At 40.2% G+C, this 23670-nt stretch overlaps 1 protein-coding gene across 1 annotated transcript; it reads left to right on the forward strand.

Moving 5' to 3' along the window:
* Positions 1 to 5380: 5380 nt before the first annotated feature.
* On the forward strand, positions 5381 to 23565 carry irf4a (interferon regulatory factor 4a). The gene is made up of 8 exons (XM_062993392.1): positions 5381 to 5584; positions 8321 to 8507; positions 12597 to 12685; positions 13137 to 13284; positions 15265 to 15366; positions 16415 to 16810; positions 20197 to 20309; positions 23185 to 23565. Exons 1-8 carry the CDS (start codon positions 5387 to 5389, stop codon positions 23323 to 23325), a joined length of 1374 nt encoding a protein of 457 aa, XP_062849462.1. The 5' UTR covers positions 5381 to 5386; the 3' UTR covers positions 23326 to 23565.
* The last annotated feature ends 105 nt before the right edge of the window (positions 23566 to 23670 follow it).

Consider the following 23670-nt stretch of genomic DNA (forward strand, 5'->3'; position numbering starts at 1 on the left):
AAATTGCAGACTACTATACAGGCACGTTTTTGTTTCCTCAGGTGCTATAAATATAAAGTCTTCAAAATAAAAATGGCTTTTTATAGGAGGTCGAGACATGACATAATAGTAGGGCAGCAGTTTCAGTCTAGTTTTTAATTGCTTAAACTGACTTAAAGTACTTACACAAGCAAAAGTTTAAAGCATTGAATACTTTTAGAGTGTGGAAAAGAATTACTACAACATTACAATATTTCTACAACAGCTGATGTAACAACTGTGTACATTCACTAAAGCCTAACTCATATATTGTTTATTTATCTAGCATAAAATGTACATAGCATTACTGTAAGGGTTAATTTGGGACATCAAGTGTTAACTGTCAAGTGTACTAAATGAGTTTGATGGCACCGCTGTACACTGCTGGCTTTTGCAATAGTACAGGGTTCCCAGAGGTCCTGTCAAAATGCACATTCTCTAAAATGTAAACCTTTTGAGAAGAGTGGTGGGTATAAACTGTTACCAGTCAGTATTTGGGTCAAGGCTTATTAATTAAAAGTTAACAGAAGTGATATTTTGCAGTCTTGACTGTAACACTGGTGCTATGCTTAACTAATGCTCCATTAACTCTCACTGTGTTTAATAAATTCATATCATATTTATGTATAGTATTGTTAGATTATTATTTCCACACTGCAAGAGTTTGTTGTCTGTTTGAATGATCACTGTGTTATGTTTACGTTTTTGGCATTTAGCAGACGCTTTTATCCAAAGTGACTTACATTACTGTGACAGTTTATTCTCTAAGCAATTGAGGATTAAGAGCCTTGCTCAAGGGCCCAACAGTGGCAACCTGGCAGTAGTGGGGCATGAACCAGCAACTTTTTGATTACTAGTCCAGTACCTTGACCACTAGGCTACAACTGAATGATCACTGTGTATTGGCTTCTCTAAAGGTAGATGTTTGTTTCTTGAGGTAATATTAAGGTAAATGTAAAACAGTTGTTTGGGTGTAGACTATATTGTTATTAGGATTTTAAGAAGAGTTTGATGAGTATAATTAATGAGCTATTTCAGTTCAGTCCCTAAATTCTTCACAGTGCTAGTAAACTAAGAAATTACCACAGTAATGGTGTCTTTTTTATTTAACAAATCTGCAGTGCTTAACTGTTGTACATACTGTTGCGTCAAATTGTGACAGATGAATTCATGCAGTGATTATTTGCATGAATGCTACGCTTGCATGAACACTGTAACAGTAAGAGTTAAATACTGGGAGGTTTATTAGGTGAATGAGCCTGGAGCTCAAACACTGGAAACATACAAATATTTAGTAGGTATGTGTGGTACCCAACATACTTTGTGACAAAGGTGCCATCAGTGTATAGACTTAATGTACAGCACTGGTATATTTACAATTATGTTATGAAGAGGTTTTAAGAAAGAAAAAAATTTATTTTAATCATTTATGTCATAAAGCCACTGTAAAAAGGTAAACAAAGACATTTTCAGTCTTGTATTTAACAGGGAAGCAGGGCATCACTAGAATATAGTGATAAATAAACACATATAGCATTTAATTGCCTCCTAATGTACTAAAATAAATTATCCTGGTTTGAATGAACTTGTGCTTGACATTTCTAGTCTTTTATATTCTTATCTGCACTTGCATTAAAGATTGTGGATAGTTAGAGTTTCATTAGCAGTACAAATGTGTATATTCAGTTCTAAAAAAATGTGTTAATTTGATAGCCTGTTAAAAATGTAGTATTAATTAATGGGTACTTGTCCTTATGTACTAGTACACATTTGTTTCTAGAAAAGCAATTAGTATAAAAGTACCCTCAAATGTACAACATGTGTCAGGACTCTCACTGCAGTGACACTGACATGGTGGTGGTGTGTTAGTGTGTGTTGTGTTGGTATGAGTGGATCAGACACAGCAGCGCTGCTGGAGTTTTTAAACACCGTGTCCACTCACTGTCCACTCTATTAGACACTCCTACCTAGTAGGTACACCTTGTAGATATAAAGTCAGAGACGATCGCTCATCTATTGCTGCTGTTTGAGTTGGTCATCTTCTAGACCTTCATCAGTGGTCATAGGACGGTGCCCACAGGGTGCTGTTGGCTGGATGTTTTTGGTTGGTGGACTATTCTCAGTCCAGCAGTGACAGTGAGGTGTTTAAAAACTCCAGCAGTGCTGCTGTGTCTGATCCACTCATACCAGCACAACACACACTAACACACCACCACCATGTCATTGTCACTGCAGTGCTGAGAATGATCCACCACCTAAATAATACCTGCTCTGTGGTGGTCCTGGGAGAGTCCTGACCATTGAAGGCTAACAAAGCATGCAGAGAAACAGTTGGACTTCTGTCAGTAGTTGTAGAACTACAAAATGCTTTTATATGGTAAGTGGAGCTGATAAAATGGACCGTGAGTTTAGAAACAAGGAGGTGGTTTTAATGTTATGGTTGATCAGTGTACATTGATAATGTTTGGGATAAATTGGTACATCAACTGTGAGCCAGGCCTTTTCACCCAACACCAGTGCCCAAGCTCAAATCTTGTGGCATACCTTTTCCAAATCTATAATAATGCTTATGGTTTTCAAACAAATGGTTTGAAACAGGTGTCTACATACTTTTGAACATATAGTGTATATAAAGATCTAAACTGAACACTTACACAGTGCTTTATTACTTCACTGTATGTAAGGTTACAGTAGCTGTCCTACAGTGCTGCATTATTTTATAGTGTTGAATTAACTGCATGGTGTGTAGATGCACTTTCATAAACACTAACACTGTAAGGGTTAATTCAGCACTGCGTGCGTGTTAGTTCAGCACCGTGGAGTGTGTTGGGTTGATGGCCTGAATACAGTTTTAATAAAGTGGGTTAGTATAAAGGCAGTGTTTTTCTGAGCTACCATCAAGTTCAAGTTCAAATGTACCACAGGGCTCGATACAGACATTCGACATTTATGTTATAAAGTGATCTTATGGGGGCACTGATACTGAAATTGTCCAAAGTAAGAGTCAGTTAATAAGCATTAATAAGAAAATTAACTCTTACATTAACAAAATTACCTGTCGCAATAATTTATGCAGAGTTAAATGCATCATTTTTCCAATCAGGGCAGGTATTAGGGACAGTGGTGACAACAGTGCTGCATTAGGGACAGTTGTAGCCTAGTAGGTAGAACTTTGGGCTATCAATTGAAAGGTTGAGAGTTCGAATTCTAGCTCTGCCATGCAGCCACTGTTGGGCCCTTGAGCAAGGCCCTTAACCCTCTAAGCTCCAGGGGCGCCATACAATGGCTGACCCTGGGCTCTGACCCCAGCTTCCAAACAAGCTGGGATATGTGAAGAATGACTTTCATTGTACTGTACTTGTGTATATGTCTATATGACAAACAAATGAATGTAGCCTAGTGGTTAAGGTACTGGACTAGTAATTAGAAGGTCAGATGGTTGCCGGTTCAAGCCCCACCTCTGCCAGGTTGCAACTGTTTAACCCTCAATTGCTTAGATTGTACACTGTCACAGTACTATAAGTCACTTTGGATAAAAGCATCTGCTAAATACTGAAAATGTAAATGTAAAATGAATTAAAATGAGGGTTTGGTGCTTAGGTGGTGAAACAGTTGTTCATGCTAGCTTACAACTGCTGAGACCCAGGTCACAACATTAAGCATATTGAAGTATTCCTCACTTGTGGCAGAGGAATACTTAAAATGTAGTGTGTTCATCTGTGTATGTTACAGCTCTAAGTAGAAGTCCAACGCTGGCTCAATGGTTTCACATGTGTTAGAGGGGGCATGTGCCAGTCTCCTCCTAGTCCTTTCACCCAGCATGGCTGTGTGGATCATCACATGGTCTGTTTGTACTAAGAAAATGGGCATTAGCAGCAGCTGGTTTTGCACCTAATTTCTTCAGCCACCTAAAACCAAAGCAGTTTTTTTAAGAATGGTTGCCAGGTCTCGGATTTTCCACTTTTGGTCCTTATTTGTATGAAAGAAATCTATAAATTATCAAACAAATCTATTTGTTTCTAAGGTCTGGATTTATTCTTGTCAGTACCATTGTTGACTATTTTACCATTCCACAACATTCCATACATTCCATAACTCTGTGCCTAAGCAAACTGTGCACAATTTGTTAGATGAGCTACAGTCAAATGTTAGCTGTCAGAATTTAGAAATGTATGTGGCAGATTAGCAATGTGTGGTAATTAATCATGATTTAAATGGTTCAATTAAAACTCAGGTGGCGCTGCGATACAAACACATGCTAGTGCACCACAGCTGGGATTTCGAATACATCGCATTGAATCTCAGCTCTGCCATCCGGCTGGGCTGAGTGGCCACATGAACAACGATTGAACAACTGTTGTTCATATAGGGGTGGGGTATTAAGCCAGACAGGGACTCCTCCTAACTGATGCGCCATAAACTCTGCTGGCTGATTGATGCCGCCTGCACAGAGGTGAGGAAAGCGTGTGGATCAGGGTGTGTCTTTCTGTACACAAGGCTGATTCGCAAATAAGGACTCGCCTAGTGTGGGTGACAAAATGCATACAGCTGCTGCCCACGTGTTGAGGAGGTGTGGGTTAGTTGGTTAGTTTCATTCCCCTCAAATCAGAGCGGGATCGGCATGAGTGGAGAGGAAGCGTGACACAATCGGGCAATTGGACGTGCTAAAAAGTCAGGAGAAAAGGGGGGAGAAAATGCATAAAAAAAAATGCAAAAAAAACCAAAAACCAGAACTCAATGAGATGTCACAATCTGTTGTCATTCCAGCTTCTCTTTTAAGACTACAAGTCTGTAGCCTAGGGTGTGTTTGTTATTGGACATATAGACTGATAAAAGCAGTTTATCAGTTTGATATTGTTCCAAGTACCTGAAATGAGAGGTTATACAAAAACACCTTTTTTGTATTGAATTAAACACGTGTGTTGCTTTAATTCCAACAGTAATTAAAGCTGCAGTCTGTAACTTATCAGGATATAAAGATTTGGAGAAAAATGTTGCTGCCTCAGTATTGCTTAATCCCTTAGATTTGTTGGTTTCATTTGGCAAGTCAACACAAATCTGATCCCACAAATTGAGATTTTTGGCCTTTCTGAGCACCACAAGAGCATTTTTAAATTAGGGGTTTCTTAACTGAATCAATAATTCTATCGTTTTTTGGACATAAACTTAAAATGTTTCATACTGCTGCTTCAGCTAGGTTTTACAGTGTTGACTGTACTCAAACCAACAATTTCAGCTGAACTCTCAGCAGATGTAAAGCTGGACTGTGGACTGACTTTATGGTCAGTGTTCAGATCAAAACCAGTGGTTGCGCAAACCTAACCAGTGTTGGTGTCTCACAGCTGCTGCCGTTTGTCTATGTGCAGGGATGAATGTAGATGGGGACTGCAGTATGTCAGTCAACTGTGGCAATGGCAAGCTCAGGCAGTGGCTCATTGATCAGATCGACAGTGGTGAGTACCCAGGCTTGGTGTGGGAGAATGATGAGAAAACCATCTTTAGGATCCCCTGGAAACATGCGGGCAAGCAGGACTACAACCGTGACGAGGACGCCGCACTGTTCAAGGTAATGGCAGAGATCATACATTTCAGTTTTTAGATTACAGGTACTTTTAATGTAAATGGACCCATCAAACCCACAAAAGGTACCGCTGTTATCTTTAGGATTCAGTTATGTGCCTTAGAAAGATTTAAAGGATACAATATAATGTGGGTCCAGGATCCACAACAACTTCTAATTGTCCTGTTTCACATCATCTACTAAACCTAGTGATTAATTGAGTTGATTAACTGAATTAGATGTTTTTTAAATCAGGGAAATCATCAAAATGTCCCAAACTGATCCTCTAGAGTCAGAGTTGTGCAACCATCACTAGCTCCTCTAAAAAAGCAGAACAGACCATACCAGGACAATACATTTAAATACCTGGTTAAATCCAACCCCAAAACTGAGTTTACCCTTCTCACATGTCAGCCACCAACCTGAAAGGCTCAGGCTATAGCAATGTGCTTCCTCTCAGACACATTAAGCCAGCCACTGCAATTTAAGAGCCTCACGTAAGTGTAACGGTCTCCGCTTGTTTTGATGGACCGAATCAATGCAATGGTCTGCACTGTTCTAACGCGATCAGGGGATGAACACAATGAAAAGGGGCAACTCTTGATTCCTTCTCTCTCTCTCTTTATTGTGCTTGCCTGCATACACACATATACAATCCTTTATTCAGATGTTCTGCAACTGCACAAGCTCTCCAGCAATGTACAACACACCACTGGAGTAAGGAAAGCGATAAGGGGCAATTTTAGAAGCTTTGCAGATGCGCGTGTGTAAAGCAGGGAATTGTAGTCCATTAGAACACATTGAACGTATATAACATATGTAAATAATACAACCCGTAATTTTTACGTTGTTTTTAACTACATAATAATGTCATTTTAAACAGGTGATATAAGCAGGTGATTGTTATCATAATGCAGCACAAAAGCAGTACCCATAAAATACATTTTTATGGAGTTTTTAGGAAGCAAAGATGGCCAGAGGATCAACAAATGCATGAGAAATTTATTAAACTGTTTAAGAACAATGTTTGTTAAAAAAAAAGTTTGGATGGAAATGGCATATGGCTTCCTTTTACAGTGCACAATATCAGTCAATGATTCAAAGAATCTGAAGGAATTTTAGTGCGTAAAGGGCAACACTACAAGCCTAAGATCAACACCCATGATCTTAGAGTGAACAATAGCTGATATACCCTCATGGGTGAGGGATTACCTTGGCAAACCTTTATCAAGCACAACAATACTGAGTTCCATTCATAAATGGCATTTAAAACTTTACTGTGCAAAAAAGAAAGCTTATGTTAACCATGTACAAAAGCGGCATCAAGTTTTCTGGGCTCTGAGGCGTCTGGGATGGACCATCACACAGTACAAACATGTACGGAATCGGTATTCCAGATCTTTTTTGGAGGAAATGTACCATCCAGACTGTTATCAGCAACAAGTCCAAAAGCCAGGGTCATGAATAAATTTGTCATGGTGTGGGGTGTCAGTGCCCTTGGCAAAGGTAACTTACGCTTCTGGGATGGCAGCATCAATGCAGAAAAGCACATTTTCTGCATTAATGCACACAAGAAAAGTAACAAATAGTAATAGTATAGTATAATAGTATAGTAATGAATTAACTCTTAACAAAAAAATGACACAACATGAGTTCTTGTAGCAAATAATTTGGATAGAATTCACCAAAATAAGGGTACTAATATTATTACTTTTTAACTCCATTACACATCCATACTTACAGTACTGAAAGTAAAAACTCGTCCCACCCAGAGAGCACTGCCAATTTAATTCCAGCTCTTCGGCCACCTCCAACCTCCAGACACAATTCTTCTGCTTCTTTTGTGCCACTAAGGAGCCTAGAGTACTGGAATTTATTTGCCTGTTGAAATATGTTGTTCCTTGGTCTGTGTGCATATGTAAAGCCAGCCCAAAGTTTTTATACTAACGCTTTAGTCAATGCAGTTTCAAGCCATGTAGATATCACTATGATCTTTATTTTTGGGGCATAATAGAGAGACATGTAAAGTTTTTCAATTCCATGATTTCAGTTTAACACTGTGGGCACAATGAGTGCCAAATTAGAAGTATCAGGATGTGCAAAAGTATGCGACACAATGCTGTTTGGGGTAATTCTAGGCACTCAAACCCTAGAGCCAAAAATAATGCATAGAGTATTAAAACCCTAGCCTAAATGATTAACTCCTGCATTACTTGCTGATCTTTTAAAGCAGTATAGCCCATATTTAGCACAACCATTAGCACAACACCAGCTGAACTGTACAGTAGATGATTCCAGGCAATATTAGTAACACCAGATCTATTTTTTGTTAAATGCTTGGGCGGCACGGCGGCTAAGTGAGTAGCACTGTCGCCTCACAGCAAGCAGGTTCGATCCCCAGGTGGTCTTTCTGTGCGGAGTTTGCATGTTCACTCCATGTCTGCATGGGTTTCCTCCCACAGTCCAAAAACATGCAGCCAGGCTAATTGGAGACACTGAATAGTCCTATAGGTACCTAGCCACTAGGATGCATAAACCAGTGCATTGTAGTGCCGGTCCCAAGCCCAGATAAATAGGGAGGGTTGTGTCAGGAGGGGCATCTGACGTAAAAACTGTGCCAAATCAATAATGCGGATCACGATCCGCCGGCGACCCCTAACGAGAGCAGCCGAGGAAATAGATAGATGTTTGTTAAATGCTTGTAGGTTGTTGCATTATGAGTATAATTTTTTTTCTTGATAGGCATGGGCTCTGTTTAAGGGCAAATACAGGGAAGGAGTGGACAAGCCAGACCCCCCAACGTGGAAGACCAGACTGCGCTGTGCTCTCAACAAGAGCAATGATTTTGACGAACTTGTGGACAGAAGCCAGCTGGACATATCAGACCCATACAAAGTCTACCGGATCATTCCTGAAGGAGCAAAACGAGGTAAAGGGCGTAAAATCTCTTATACAACATACTATACTATACTCTAAGATGTCATCCCAGAGACTATGCTATACACTATATGGCCAAAATATGTAGACACCTGAGTGTCCTGAGCAATAAATGTTCACCAACAGCCTCCATTCTTTGTGTGACTGTGGGAATTTGCACCCATTTGGTCATTGACCATTTGTAAGGACAGATGATGACGAAAAGACCGGCCTTGCAGTCATCATCTCGGTTAATCTCGTTGTTGTTTAATAACCGCTGGAGTTAGGGCTGCTCAGGTGGCGCAGCGGTAAAAACACACGCTGAAACCATATCTGGGATCTTGAATACAGCTGGGCTGAGCAGTCACACGAACAACGATTGGCCTGTTGTTCAGATAGGGGTGGGTAATAGAGTGCCAGATAGGGACGCTCTCATAACTAATGCAATTACGACCTCTGCTGGATGATTGATGGCGCCTGCACAGAGACAGGAAAAGAGTGCTGTCAGGGTGTGTCTCTCCGTACACAGTGCTGATCCGCATTGCATTTGTCAAAGTGTAGGTGACAAAATGCATACGGCTGCTGCCTACGTGTCGGAGGGGGCGTGGGTTGGCTTCGTTCTCCTCAATCAGAGCGGAGATCAGCATTGGTGGAGAGGAAGCGTGACACAATCGGGCAATTGGACTCGCTAAAAGGGAATAAAAGGGAGAAAATGCATATACAGTGTATCACAAAAGTGAGTACACACCTCACATTTCTGCAGATATTTAAGTATATCTTTTCATGGGACAACACTGACAACATTACACTTTGACACAATGAAAAGTAGTCTGTGTGCAGCTTATATAACAGTGTAAATTTATTCTTCCCTCAAAATAACTCAATATACAGCCATTAATGTCTAAACCACCGGCAACAAAAGTGAGTACACCCCTAAGAGACTACACCCCTAAATGTCCAAATTGAACACTGCTTGTCATTTTCCCTCCAAAATGTCATGTGTCTCGTTAGTGTTACTAGGTCTCAGGTGTGCATAGGGAGCAGGTGTGTTCAATTTAGTAGTACAGCTCTCACACTCTCTCATACTGGTCACTGAAAGTTCCAACATGGCACCTCATGGCAAAGAACTCTCTGAGGATCTTAAAAGACGAATTGTTGCGCTACATGAAGATGGCCAAGGCTACAAGAAGATTGCCAACACCCTGAAACTGAGCTGCAGCACAGTGGCCAAGATCATCCAGTGTTTTAAAAGAGCAGGGTCCACTCAGAACAGACCTCGCGTTGGTCGTCCAAAGAAGCTGAGTGCACATGCTCAGCGTCACAACCAACTGCTGTCTTTGAAAGATAGGCGCAGGAGTGCTGTCAGCATTGCTGCAGAGATTGAAAAGGTGGGGGGTCAGCCTGTCAGTGCTCAGACCATACGCCGCACACTACATCAAATTGGTCTGCATGGCTGTCACCCCAGAAGGAAGCCTCTTCTGAAGTCTCTACACAAGAAAGCCCGCAAACAGTTTGCTGAAGACATGTCAACAAAGGACATGGATTACTGGAACCATGTCCTATGGTCTGATGAGACCAAGATTAATTTGTTTGGTTCAGATGGTCTCAAGCATGTGTGGCGGCAATCAGGTGAGGAGTACAAAGATAAGTGTGTCATGCCTACAGTCAAGCATGGTGGTGGGAATGCCATGGTCTGGGGCTGCATGAGTGCAGCAGGTGTTGGGGAGTTACATTTCATTGAGGGACACATGAACTCCAATATGTACTGTGAAATACTGAAGCAGAGCATGATCCCCTCCCTCCGGAAACTGGGTTGCAGGGCAGTGTTTCAGCATGATAATGACCCCAAACACACCTCTAAGACGACCACTGCTTTATTGAAGAGGCTGAGGGTAAAGGTGATGGACTGGCCAAGCATGTCTCCAGACCTAAACCCAATAGAACATCTTTGGGGCATCCTCAAGCGGAAGGTGGAGGAGCGCAAAGTCTCGAATATCCGCCAGCTCCGTGATGTCATCATGGAGGAGTGGAAAAGCATTCCAGTGGCAACCTGTGAAGCTCTGGTAAACTCCATGCCCAGGAGAGTTAAGGCAGTTCTGGGAAATAATGGTGGCCACACAAAATATTGACACTTCAGGAACTTTCACTAAGGGGTGTACTCACTTTTGTTGCCGGTGGTTTAGACATTAATGGCTGTATATTGAGTTATTTTGAGGGAAGAATAAATTTACACTGTTATATAAGCTGCACACAGACTACTTTTCATTGTGTGAAAGTGTCATTTTGTCAGTGTTGTCCCATGAAAAGATATACTTAAATATTTGCAGAAATGTGAGGGGTGTACTCACTTTTGTGATACACTGTATATATATTCCATCTACATTACATTTATGGCATTTAGCAGACGCTTTTATCCAAAGTGACTTACAGTATTGTGACAGTATATTGTCTAATCAATTAAAGGTTAAAGGCCTTGCTCAAGATCCCAACAGAGGCGACCTTGCAGTAGTGGGGCTGGAACCGGCAACCTTTCGATAACAAATCCAGTACTTTAACCTTAATCCTCCACACTAAACTTACCTTGTAAACAGGGGCACAAACATCAAGAAATTACAAGAGATTTTTCTTTGGTTCAGAAAACCAGCATGTTCGTCAAGTCTTTTGCACTGGATCATAAAAAAGGAAATACTCCTGGTGCATCTGGCATGCTTCAGCAAGCTGCACACCCCGAGCACACATGAACACTTGTTGTGCACTTACTTTGCGCACTGTGACTTGCTCTTTGGCTCAGTAGGGCAGGAAGCTCAGAGGAAGCCACCACATGTGCTAAACACCCTCAATGCTTTTTATAGAGGGCTTCGGTTACCAAGTGCACAAAATTAAGCAGCGTGATAGTCCATCGGACCCTGCACAACTTAGTCTCTGTGATAAGGGGTCAAGATTGTTTGATTATTGCAGATCCACTTAGGTAAAAAGATGCTGAATCGTGGTCCATGATTTTTTGTTGATGAGGCTACAAATGTTTACTATTGGGTGGATGCACAAATGCATAAACTTAGTTAAATAAAGAATCAAATCTAGCGGCCAGTTTTGTGTTAAACGTAGCTTTAGCTAGCATTGTGTCCATTTATAGAGCTATGAATACAACATGTGGCCATTTAACACCTATTAATACAGCATACACAAGCAATATCACCAGAATGCTAATTAGCTTTTGTATGAGGCTGTAAGTCAAGCAAGGTGCTTAAAATAGAGAAAGCAAAGATGAAAAATAAATGTTTTATTATGAAATTAACAATATATATATATATATATATATCTTTGTTTCTACACTAACTGTCCATTTTATCAGCTCCACTTACCATATAGAAGCACTTTGTAGTTCTACAATTACTGACTGTAGTCTATCTGTTACTCTGCATGCTTTTTTAGGCTGCTTTCACCCTGTTCTTCAATGGTCAGGACCACCACAGACCAGGTATTATTTGGGTGGTGGATCATTCTCAGCACTGCAGTAACACTGACATGGTGGTGGTGTGTTAGTGTGTGTTGTGCTGGTATGAGTGGATAAGACACAGCAGTGCTGCTGAAGTTTTTAAATACCCTGTCCACTCACTGTTCACTCTATTAGACACTCCTACCTACTTGGTCTGCCTTGTAGATGTAAAGGCAGAGACGATCGCTCATCTTTTGATGCGGTTTGAGTTGGACATCTTATAGACCTTTATCAGTGGACACTGGACAGGACACAGGACACTGCCCACGGGGCGCTGTTGGCTGGATATTTTTGGTTGGTGGACTATTCTCAGTCCAGCAGTGACAATGAGGTGTTTAAAAACTCCAGCAGCGCTGCTGTGTCTTATCCTGTGGGGGTCCTGACCATTGAAGAACAGGGTGAAAGTAGGCTAAAAAAGTATGTAGAGAAACAGATGGACTACAGTCAGTAATTGTAGAACTACAAAGTGCTTCTATATGGTAAGTGGAGCTGATAAAATGGACAGTGAGTGTAGAAACCAGGAGGTGGTTTTAATGTTGTGCCTGATCGGTGTATATATAAGAGTCATTCATCATCTGATTCTGTTGTACGATGTCATTTTTTTAGGCTCAAAGTCCAACAGTATGGACGACAGCTCAGCACACGTGACACCTCTTTTTCAAATGCATAACACCTACCCATCACTCCAGTCACAGGTGAGCTCATATTTATAACTGTTTTACCACCATTTTAACCTGGTCAGGGTCATGAAGGGTCTGGGTCATTGGGCGAAAGTCAGGAAACACCCCAGTCAAGTTGCCAATCCATCACAGGACAATTTTTGGTAGCTCCAATTGACCTGACTGTACGTCTTTGGACTTTGGACTTGTGTCAACACTGAACCTTCACCGGGAGCACATTGGGGGGCTGAATCCGTGACAACTGCTGCTGAGACAAATAGTTGTCATGGTAACCAATATTTTGATGTTGTGTCTAACAGTATAAGAAGTTCATCAACATGCATAAACGCATAAACACACACACACACACACACACACACATATATATATATATATACAGATAGATAGACAGATAGCACACACGTGTAAATAAGACTTAGTTTAAGTACTTTAATGTTTAAATGTTCACAACTTGTGTGTTCTGCAGATGACCAGCTACATGCTGCCACAGGACAGAAGAGACTGGAGAGAATTCGGACCTGACCAGCCACATCATCAACCCCCACATGCCGAGTTACAATACCCGTACCCATCTACCCGTCCTCTGCAGTGGCACGCACCACCATGTGACAACGGTATGCATTTCCTAAACCTTCACTTTGATTATAATGTTGGATTTAAATCACTTTAATGATAGTAAGACAGGACAACCGGACTGGGGTGTAATAGGTGAACTTTCAAATACACAAAATGCTAAGACAGTCCAGTTGGCTTTGCTTTTTTATACAATACATGCATTGCTGGTAAGTCTACAGTTCAGCTGCTATGTCGATGACTTTAGGCAAATGATCTGAGTAACACTTGTATGAGGAAATCTGAATGTGAGGCACGCTCATTAATGGCTGCGACTTAAGGCCAATTCTCACCTCATATATAATTAGAAAGGAAACAGAACTTCACACAACACACACAGCATAGCTCTTTAGAGGTGAAAAAAATGTCTTGTAAAAACAATTAATAACTGCATGCCTGGAAATCAAGATGGTGAGTTTCATTTAAATGCAATGCAGTACAGCAAAACATATCAATAATAAGGCACCATGTAATTAAAATGCCCTTTGCATTGATAGATAATCCTATTTTAAGAATATTTAAACATAAAGTCATTCTACAAACTGAGAAGAGCTTTCTGTCACAAATAAAGGTGCGGCCGACCTTTCTGTGCAAGACCTGTGTGGCCTGCAAGACTGGCATATTGATTTTGGCCACTGTTGCTGCCTGCTGATACACTGATCAGCCATAACATTAAAACCACCTCCTTGTTTCTACACTCTATTTTATCAGCTCCACTTATCATTTAAAAGCACTTTGTAGTTCTACAATTACTGACTGTAGTCCATCTGTTTCTTTACATACTTTTTTAACCTGCTTTCACCCTGTTCTTCAATGGTCAGGACCACTACAAAGCAGGTATTATTAAGGTTGTGGATCATTATTAAGGTTGTGGATCATTCTCACTTACTGTCCACTCTAGTAGACACTCCACCTTGTAGATGTAAAGTCAGAGACGATCGCTCATCTATTACTGCTGTTTGAGTTGGTCATCTTCTAGACCTTCATCAGTGGTCACAGGATGCTGCCCATGGGGCGCTGTTGGCTGGATATTTTTGGTTGGTGAACTATTCTCAGTCCAGCAGAGACAGTGAGGTGTTAAAAAACTTCATCAGCATTGTTGTGTCTTATCCACTCATACAAGCACAACACACACTAACACACCACCACCATGTCAGTGTCACTGCAGTGCTGAGAATGATCCACCACCTAAATAATACCTAATCTGTGGTGGTCCTGTGGGGGTCCTGACCATTAAAGAACAGGGTTTAAGCAGGTTTAAAAAGCATGTAGAGAAACAGATGGACTTCAGTCAGTGATTGTAGAACTACAAAGTGCTTCTATATGGTAAGTGGAGCTGATAAAATGGACAGTGAGTGTAGAAACAAGGAGGTGGTTTTAATGTTATGGTTAATCGGTGTATTAAATGAAGTTAATAGCTCCTTCCTTATAATTTCCTCTCAAATAACAGAGGGTTGAGAGTAAGGGGTCTCAAATGGTTAATTTCAGGTGTAAAGGTTTAACTTTCACCCCCCCCCCCCCCCCCCATCTATATATATATATATATATATATATATATATATGTATATATATATATATATATATATATATGTATATATATATATATATATATATATATGTATATATATATATATTTACAGTATATGTGATGCTTACACTAACCTCCACTAGAGAGATTTCTCATTATGGGACATAGATGTGCATTTACAGGGCAGGCTTTAAAAAGCAAAACCAAAATTATACAGTGACAAAAGCTAGCAGCACCAGCCTGTAACAGACTGTGAATGTTGACTGCATTAACACTTCAGTTGTGGCTTTATCAAGTGATGTCATTTCTCTACAAATAAAAGCAGCCATATATCACATTTGCATTCCTTCAGTTTTCTGATTACTGGAAGCAGATAAATAAATGCCAAACAACTGTGGTAATAAACGAAGTTCATCAGTTACATTAAATGCTGTTTTACCTCTACATCTTACAGGGTACCAGATTTCCGGATCTTTCTATACGTACACTCCTACAGAGTCCCATCCAATAGCAGTGGATCCCAGTATGAGATCAGCTGAGGCAATGGCCATCTCTGGTACACACACACACACACACACACACCCACACACACACACACACACACACACAAACCAGTGTCAAGAATCAAGCAATGCAATAACTAAGATCCCAAATATTAAATTCATATTAATATTAAATACATACACCGATAAGGCATAACATTATGACCTCCTAATATTGTGTTGGTCCCCCTTTTGCTGCCCCATATGCAACAAACTGCGACACACTGTGTATTCTGACACCTTTCTATCAGAACCAGCATTAACTTCTTCAGCAATTCAGTAGCTCGTCTGTTGGATCGGACCACACGGGCCAGCATTCGCTTCCCACGTGCATGAATGAGCCTTGGCCGCCCATGACCCTGTCGCCGGTCTACCTCTGTTCCTTCCTTGGACCACTTTTGATAGATACTGACCACTGCAGACCACCCACAAGAGCTGCAGTTTTGGAGATGCTCTGACCCAGTCATCTAGCCATCACACTTTGGCCCTTGTCAAACTCGCTCAAATCCTCACGCTTGTCCATTTTTCCTGCTTCTAACACCAACTCTGATCATCTGTTCATCACGGCACCTGTTAGTGGGTGGGATATATTAGGCAACAAGTGAACATTTTATCCTCAGTGTTATTCACTTCACCTGTCAGTGGTCATAATGTTATGCCTAGTCGATCAAAATTTGACACGTAAAAGCTTAAATAAAGTATTGCCTTTTGGAAAAGAGTTCCATGATCAGTGCTCTAGGGGCTCTAATAATAATAATAATAATAAGTTATACTTATATAGCGCCTTTATCCATGCTATAAAAAATAAATAAAAAACTATGAAAAGTGCTCAGTAAAGAGATATGAACTCGCCTCGTAAAAAGATGCAGTCGGCTACTGCACACGTGCCAGAGGGGGCATGTGTCAGTATGGCTCTCCTCAGTAGAGAGAAAGTATAATGCAATTGGGTAATTGGATATGCTGAAAGTATGCATAATGCATAAACAACAAAAAAAATGCTAAAATTTTTACCTCATCTTCACCTTTCTTTTATTAATCCCTTAAATCTTGCTCTGTTTTTAGACTTCCGCCTGCACGTGTCACTCTACTACCGCGAGTCCCTCGTAAAGGAGGTAACCACCACCAGTCTCGAGGGTTGTCGGATCACCTCGTCTCCCTCTCCCTCCTCTCCTTCCTCTCCATCCTCTCCGGGCACGGAGGAAAGGCATTTCGGTGGGCCGGAGGCCGTGCTCTTCCCCTTCCCATACCCACAATCACAACGGCGCGGTGCTGAAAAGCTGCCCAACGTGCTGGAGCGAGGTGTCTTGCTCTGGCTGACACCTGACGGACTCTATGCAAAGCGTCTGTGCCAGAGCAGGGTGTACTGGGAAGGTCCACTAGCACCATACTCAGACAAACCCAACAAGCTGGAGAAGGAGCAGACCTGCAAGCTCCTGGATACACAGCAGTTTCTCTCAGGTGAGAATCCCACTGTTTTTTTTATTTGCACTAAAAGACCAGGAGGTATTTTAAAGTAAAAGGGCCAAATTTCAAGATGGTCAATCAGCTGGTAGTAGCTTTATGGTAATTAGCAAAAATGTGCTAGTGTGAAGTAAAAAATAAGAAGTATGACATTTATTAGTGTCACTCTTTAGACTTTTAAAGTTTTAAAAGTATTTATATACACATGTGGGATACACTGTTAGTCCCAATTGAAATTGCCTTCAGGGTTCAAAATGGGACTAGAAGGGGACGCTTGGTTGGCGCAGTGGTAAAGCACGATCTCACCAGCGCTGACATCTCTGGGTAGCTACACAGAAAATGTTTTGCTCATCTGAGGGAAGGAGGGACACACATGTAGGGATTCCTCACAACTGCTGAATCAGTGTGAGACTCGTACGTGATGCTGATCTCCATATAAACCTGCTATGTGCAGGTAAAAAGAAGCAGTTGGCTACTGCACACGTTGGAGAGGGTCGGCGGAGGTATGCAGCATGAGAAAAGATGGGCAATGAATGCATTATCGTTGACTAACGAATGTTGAATGTCTGTTGTAGCCATGTCATTTTCATGTTTCCCTGTTAATTTTGTGACAGCCTAGAATTAGCATACTTTTGCCTAGTATTTGACACTGAAAATATTTGGCCCTTTATAAAATACGTTTTTAGACTTGAAGATTAAACGAATAGAGCAAAATACATGGTTACTAAATAATGATGATGATGATATGAATGAGTGACAAAAGCAGAACTCATTCTCACTCAGTTCATCTCAAAGCTTTTAACTGTTCTAATGTATAAATCTACAGTATATAGAATACAGTATTAAGGCACTTGGATGAAATGTAAAAATGTAAATTATAAAATAATAAATACATAATTAAAAATTAGGATTGCAATTACATTAACAATAGCACCTTATTTGCTTTATATTTTAGAATTGTTTTGAGCTACAAATTGAACTACAAAAAAATCTAAAAAACTAGTTCTAATATAATAGCATATCACTTGCTTTATATTTAATTAAGATTTTAAGAATCTTGACATTTAAAAATGTCTTGATTTCATTTGCTAGATCATACTTTTCATCAAGTTTAATTATGATGCAATGATGGTGCCTCATTTATTCCCTATTCTGACAATGTTATCATATTTACACCTAGTTATGATGTAACAAAAGCATCTTTTTCGCCATACATTCTAAAACTTTAGTATTATGAATATATTAAACGTACTTGCACCTTTCCTTAATGCATTAAGTATAAACCTAGTTATTATATAACATATAACAATGGCAGTCATACAAATACTCTCTTGACTGAATGGGCACAAATTCCCACAGAATACTTCAAAGTCTTGTAAGAAGCCTTCACAAGAGTGGCTAATGTTATAGCTGAAAAAATTACATAGAGGTCAGTTTATTTGTTTTTGAAATGAGCTGTCCAACAAGCTTGTGGTCAGGTGTTCAAATACTTTTGGCCATATATTGTACTTGTGGTAATACAATGGCACCTAATTTGCCTTACATTAGAGAAGTGATATATACATGATAAAACTAATATTTTTATGATCTAACAATAAGCTCATTTGTTTTACATCCTAGACCTGTTTTGCAATTAACTATAATAACACATGAATTTCCCTAAACATTCATTTAACCAAAAGTCTTTTTGGCAGTTTGTGGCTTTGTGATGTTTGTGTTTTCATTGGCCTGTGGATAAACTGGTGGAAATGGCTGTCATTTAGCACGTGTATTCTCCTCGTATTAAACCTGCCTGTGGTTTATTATGTGGCCACCCTTAGTTGGGTGTCAATTAGTCACATCAGAAATACAAACTACTGAGCCGTAGGACTTTCCAAAAATGCTCAGCCAAATGTTATCTATATAGGACCTTATAGGACACCTGCAGCACTGATTAAACACACCACAGTTTGTAAATGTCATCCCATCTGCCTGAACTAGTCACTGGTGCTTTTGGTGTGGAGTGAGAAAGGGGTCATGTGGTTGCCAAATTGCTCATCAGGTGTTTTTATATATGATACATGGAGGAAACAGAATGACTTGAGGAGAAAACCTAAAACTCATTACTACACAATTGAGTGGTCTCTATGCTCCTAACTGTACTTCTAAGCAACACAATCCAGTAAATGTGTGTTAAACATACAGGATTTAAAATCATAGCAGCTTTTGTAGCTTGGCTAATAAAATTGTAGGGCAGGCATGAGTACTGTGTACATTTCATGAATAAAGCATTGATAATTTGCAGGGGTGCACAATACATTTGTGTTAATCATTATTGCAGTATTAACTTGGACATCATTGGTATTTAAGAATGCATCATTTGGTAAGATTATTTGTTTTCGTAATATATATATACACACACACTGATCAGCTATAACATTAAAACCACCTCCTTGTTTCTACACTCACTGTCCATTTTATCAACTCCACTTACCATATAGAAGCACTTTGTAGTTCTACAGTTACTGACTGTAGTCCATCTGTTTCTCTACATACCTTTTTAGCCTGCTTTCACCCTTTTCTTCAATGGTCAAGACCCCCACAGAACCACCACAGAGCAGGTATTATTTGGGTGTTGGATCATTCTCAGCACTGCAGTGACACTGACATGGTGGTGGTGTGTTAGTGTGTGTTGTGCTGGTATGAGTGGATCAGACACAGCAATGCTGCTGGAGTTTTTAAATGCCATGTCCACTCACTGCCCACTCTATTAGACACTCCTACCTAGTTGGTCCACCTTGTAGATGTAAAGTCAGAGACGATCGCTCATCTATTGCTGCCGTTTGAGTTGGTCGTCTTCTAGACCTTCATCAGTGGTCACAGGATGCTGCTGACGGGGCGCTGTTGGCTGGATATTTTTGCTTGGTGGACTATTTTCAGTCCAGCAGAGACAGTGAGGTGTTTAAAAACTCCAGCAGCGCTGCTGTGTCTGATCCACTCATACCAGCACAACACACACTAACACACCACACCACCATGTCATTGTCCCTGCAGTGCTGAGAATGATCCACCACCTAAATAATACCTGCTCTGTAGTGGTCATGTGGAGGTCCTGATCATTGAAGAACAGGGTGAAAAAAGTATATAGAGAAACAGATGGCCCACAGTCAGTCATTGTACATAGAACTACAAAGTGCTTCTATATGGTAAGTGGAGCTGATAAAATGGACAGTGAGTGTAGAAACAAGGATGTGGTCATAATGTTATGCCTGATCGCTGTATATTCCCATATCATAAAGCCCTAGACAGCAGGTCCACTTTCTCTTCAGAACATTGGAACTCCAGGTTACATGACAGTTACTTTGCAACACATTTTACAATAATTTTTTCCTCTTTGTTTACAGAGTTGCAGGGTTACATCCATCATGGACGCCCTATGCCAAGGTACCAGGTGGTGCTGTGCTTTGGGGACGAGTACCCAGATCCTCAGCGACACAGCAAGATGATCACAGCTCAGGTACTTTTTACTATTCATAGTGTAAGAATGGTGTCATAAATATTTCAGCTTTAAAATATCATGGTATTATTTAGCTTTAGGTCCAAGCTTTACAGCAATATTAAATAGAGACAGTGGCAGGGACAGTGTTAGCCTAGTGGGTAGAGCTTTGGGCTATCAACCGGAAGATTGGCGGTTCAAATCCAGACTCTGCTATGCAGCCACTGTTGGGTGCTTGAGCAAGGCCTTTAGCCCTGTCTGCTCCAGGGGCGCCGTACGATGGCTGAACAAGCTGGGATATGCGAAGAAAGAATTTCATTGTACTGTAAACCTGTATATGTTTATATGACAAATGAAGTATATCTATATCATATCTCAATATGTATTTACACTTATTAAACACAAATAAATGTAACTGCTCCAGATGCGTTTACAAAAATAAGAGAGATGCTTTTTATCACATTTAGGGGTCATCAGCATGAATTACTTCAACTAGATATGATGATTTAACATCGTAATATGCAGAGCAATACTGGACTCTTATCATGAGGATTTCAGCACAAAACTAAAGAACAGTACAATATACTTGGCTGACGTACATGTGTGTTAGATGGAAAATGGATTTAAATTTCATTCTTTGGCAAAACTATAGATGCTTCTGTCACTGTTTGTCAATCTGAAGGATTTGTTTTCATCTAATATAACATGAAATGATCAAAGCTAGTTGACATTACATATATACATATCCAAAATGACAAGGAAAGCAATAACTGTTATTATCTGGAGTAGATTATTCCCATTGGCATTAATCAACTATGACAGCGGAATCTGTTGCTGGAATAGGCCTGAAGTTCATTCCAGTCCAAGCTAGGATTGAATTACAGTTTAGATTACAGTTCATCCAAACATTATACATGGACTGCATTTTATTTTGAAGCCACAATAAAGCTTGACTCTGGATTCTGCCTACCTTGGACACATACCTATGTAAAATGCAATTTTAGGCCCAATTCTACTTGTCCTGTTCATCTAGCTGGTACACCAGTCTTTTAGCTAAATGTACCAACAAGGCTATTCAAGCTTGTAGTTTTTTAACCATACAGGCAAGGGTGGAAGTTTGGAGCGAGCATGCATGTAACATATGTAGCCAGTTTTCAGTCAGCTTTAGGAGTGTGCCAGGGTACAAAGGGGATTACAGAAGCATTACATGAGGGAAATCTTCTCACAGAAGAACGATCAACATAATCTGAAATGGCATTGCAAATATAATTAGGAATTAGGTCAAGAAAAATATTTTGATTGAATTCATGCGTAAAGAATTACTTTGTTTACATGTCTGACTCTGTGTGTTCCATAGAACATTTCCAGACACTTTGGTTCAATTCTGTTTGGTTTCTATGCCAGAAAAGAGCTAGCAGCATTCATGTACATGTTGCTATATGAATCTAACCTAAAAATCATTTTTAAAAACAAGTGAAATGAAGTCCTAGACCACATCTTACACACCTAGAGATGTCATACATGTAGGGTTTTGTTAGATACTATTTAAAGTCATGTTTAGCTGGATGATACTTGCCAAATTTCATGTAAATCTGTATAGACCTCTTTGCCAGATAGTCTATTTGCACAGGCATGTAGTAAGTCATGATTAAACTCGATAAAGTAACCTTAATAATTGAATGAAAATCCATTTAGAGCAGTAATGTAATTACAAATAAAAACACAGATATACATTTCACAAAGCATTACAGAATTACATTTTATTTGATAGTCATTTAGAGGTCCATATTGATGAAAAACCACACTGATGAAAAACCACAAATATACGCTGATCAGCCATAACATTAAAACCACCTTCTTGTTTCTACACTCACTGTCCATTTTATCAGCTCCACGTACCATATAGGAGCACTTTGTAGTTCTACAATTACTGACTGTAGTCCATCTGTTTCTCTACATACTTTTTTAGCCTGCTTTCACCCTGTTCTTCAATGGTCAGAACCCTTACAGGACCACCACAGAGCAGGTATTATTTAGGTGGTGGATCATTCTCAGCACTGCAGTGACACTGACATGGTGGTGGTGTGTTAGTGTGTGTTGTGCTGGTATGAGTGGATCAGACACAGCAATATCGTGTCCACTCACTGTCTTAGTATTAGACACTCCTATCTAGTTGGTCCACCTTGTAGATGTAAAGTCAGAGATGATCGCTCATCTATTGCTGCTGTTTGAGTTGATCAACTTCTAGACCTTCATCAGTGGTCACAGGACGCTGCCCACGGAGCGCTGTTGGCTGGATATATTTTTGCTTGGTGGACTATTCTCAGTCCAGCAGTGACAGTGAGGTGTTTAAAAACTCCACCAGTGCTGCTGTGTCTGATCCACTCATACCAGCACAACACACACTAACACACCACCACCATGTCAGGGAGAGCCCTGACCATTGAAGAACAGCATGAAAGGGGGCTAACAAAGCATGCAGAGAAACAGATTGACTACAGTCAGTAATTGTAGAACTACAAAGTGCTTCTATATGGTAAGTGGAGCTGATAAAATGGACAGTGAGTGTAGAAACAAGGAGGTGGTTTTAATGTTATGGCTGATCGGTGTATATTTTTGTAAGAAAGGGAGGAAACCAGATTACTAGGGAACTACTCAATGAAAGTTACTGGAAATGAGAATTGAATCCAGACTGTTAGAGCCCTTATTGCTATGTGACATTCACTCTTCCAGCTGCTTTACCACTGTATGTGCACTGACTGTCTGTCTTGAAGTACCCAGTACCCTAGCATAGAATCCTAGCTACCAACAGACATAGTTTTTTTTTAATAAACATGATTTCATTTGGTATAACACTTAATTAACAGGACTTGATCATTTTTTGTTTGGCACACAGGTGGAACCCATGTTTGCGAGACAGCTCTTGTACTATGCTGGCCAGACCAATGGACATTACCTGCGAGGTTATGAGCTGGCCTCTCAGGGAACCCTGCCAGTCGAAGAGTACCCAAGGAGTCTGCAACACATGCAGGAATAAGGTCCGACCTAAAAAGACTGTTCCAGTATGTTCTTTCGCTTTTGACACTGACGTTTCTCATCAGACTGAAGACAGCAGGCACGAGGATACCGGACCAAAGGTCATTGTTTGCCAGTGCACATCTACCTTTACCAACATGCTAAAATGTTTAATCACTTGTTGCCTTGTGAATAGGACGCCTGAAATGTACATTTTAGATCTGTTTTTAGAATTGTTAACATTTTCTAAAGGGTAAATAAGATAAAAATCCTGGGCTAAGAATGTATATGCCAGGGCGTCCACAGGGCGTTCATAGAGTGGAAGGAAGATACTTCCAAATATGCAATTAACACAATGCTGTAAAGA

The sequence above is a fragment of the Trichomycterus rosablanca genome, chromosome 4 (genome assembly GCF_030014385.1).
Source record: "Trichomycterus rosablanca isolate fTriRos1 chromosome 4, fTriRos1.hap1, whole genome shotgun sequence".
Lineage (NCBI taxonomy): Eukaryota > Metazoa > Chordata > Actinopteri > Siluriformes > Trichomycteridae > Trichomycterus > Trichomycterus rosablanca.

Excerpts from the sequence above, each read along its gene's own strand:
- irf4a (XM_062993392.1), top strand. The coding sequence starts at position 5,387 with ATGAATGTAGATGGGGACTGCAGTATGTCAGTCAACTGTGGCAATGGC. Across the intron at positions 8,508-12,596 it reads TCCTGAAGGAGCAAAACGAG|GCTCAAAGTCCAACAGTATG; the intron begins GTAAAGGGCGTA and ends TCATTTTTTTAG. Across the intron at positions 16,811-20,196 it reads TACACAGCAGTTTCTCTCAG|AGTTGCAGGGTTACATCCAT; the intron begins GTGAGAATCCCA and ends CTTTGTTTACAG.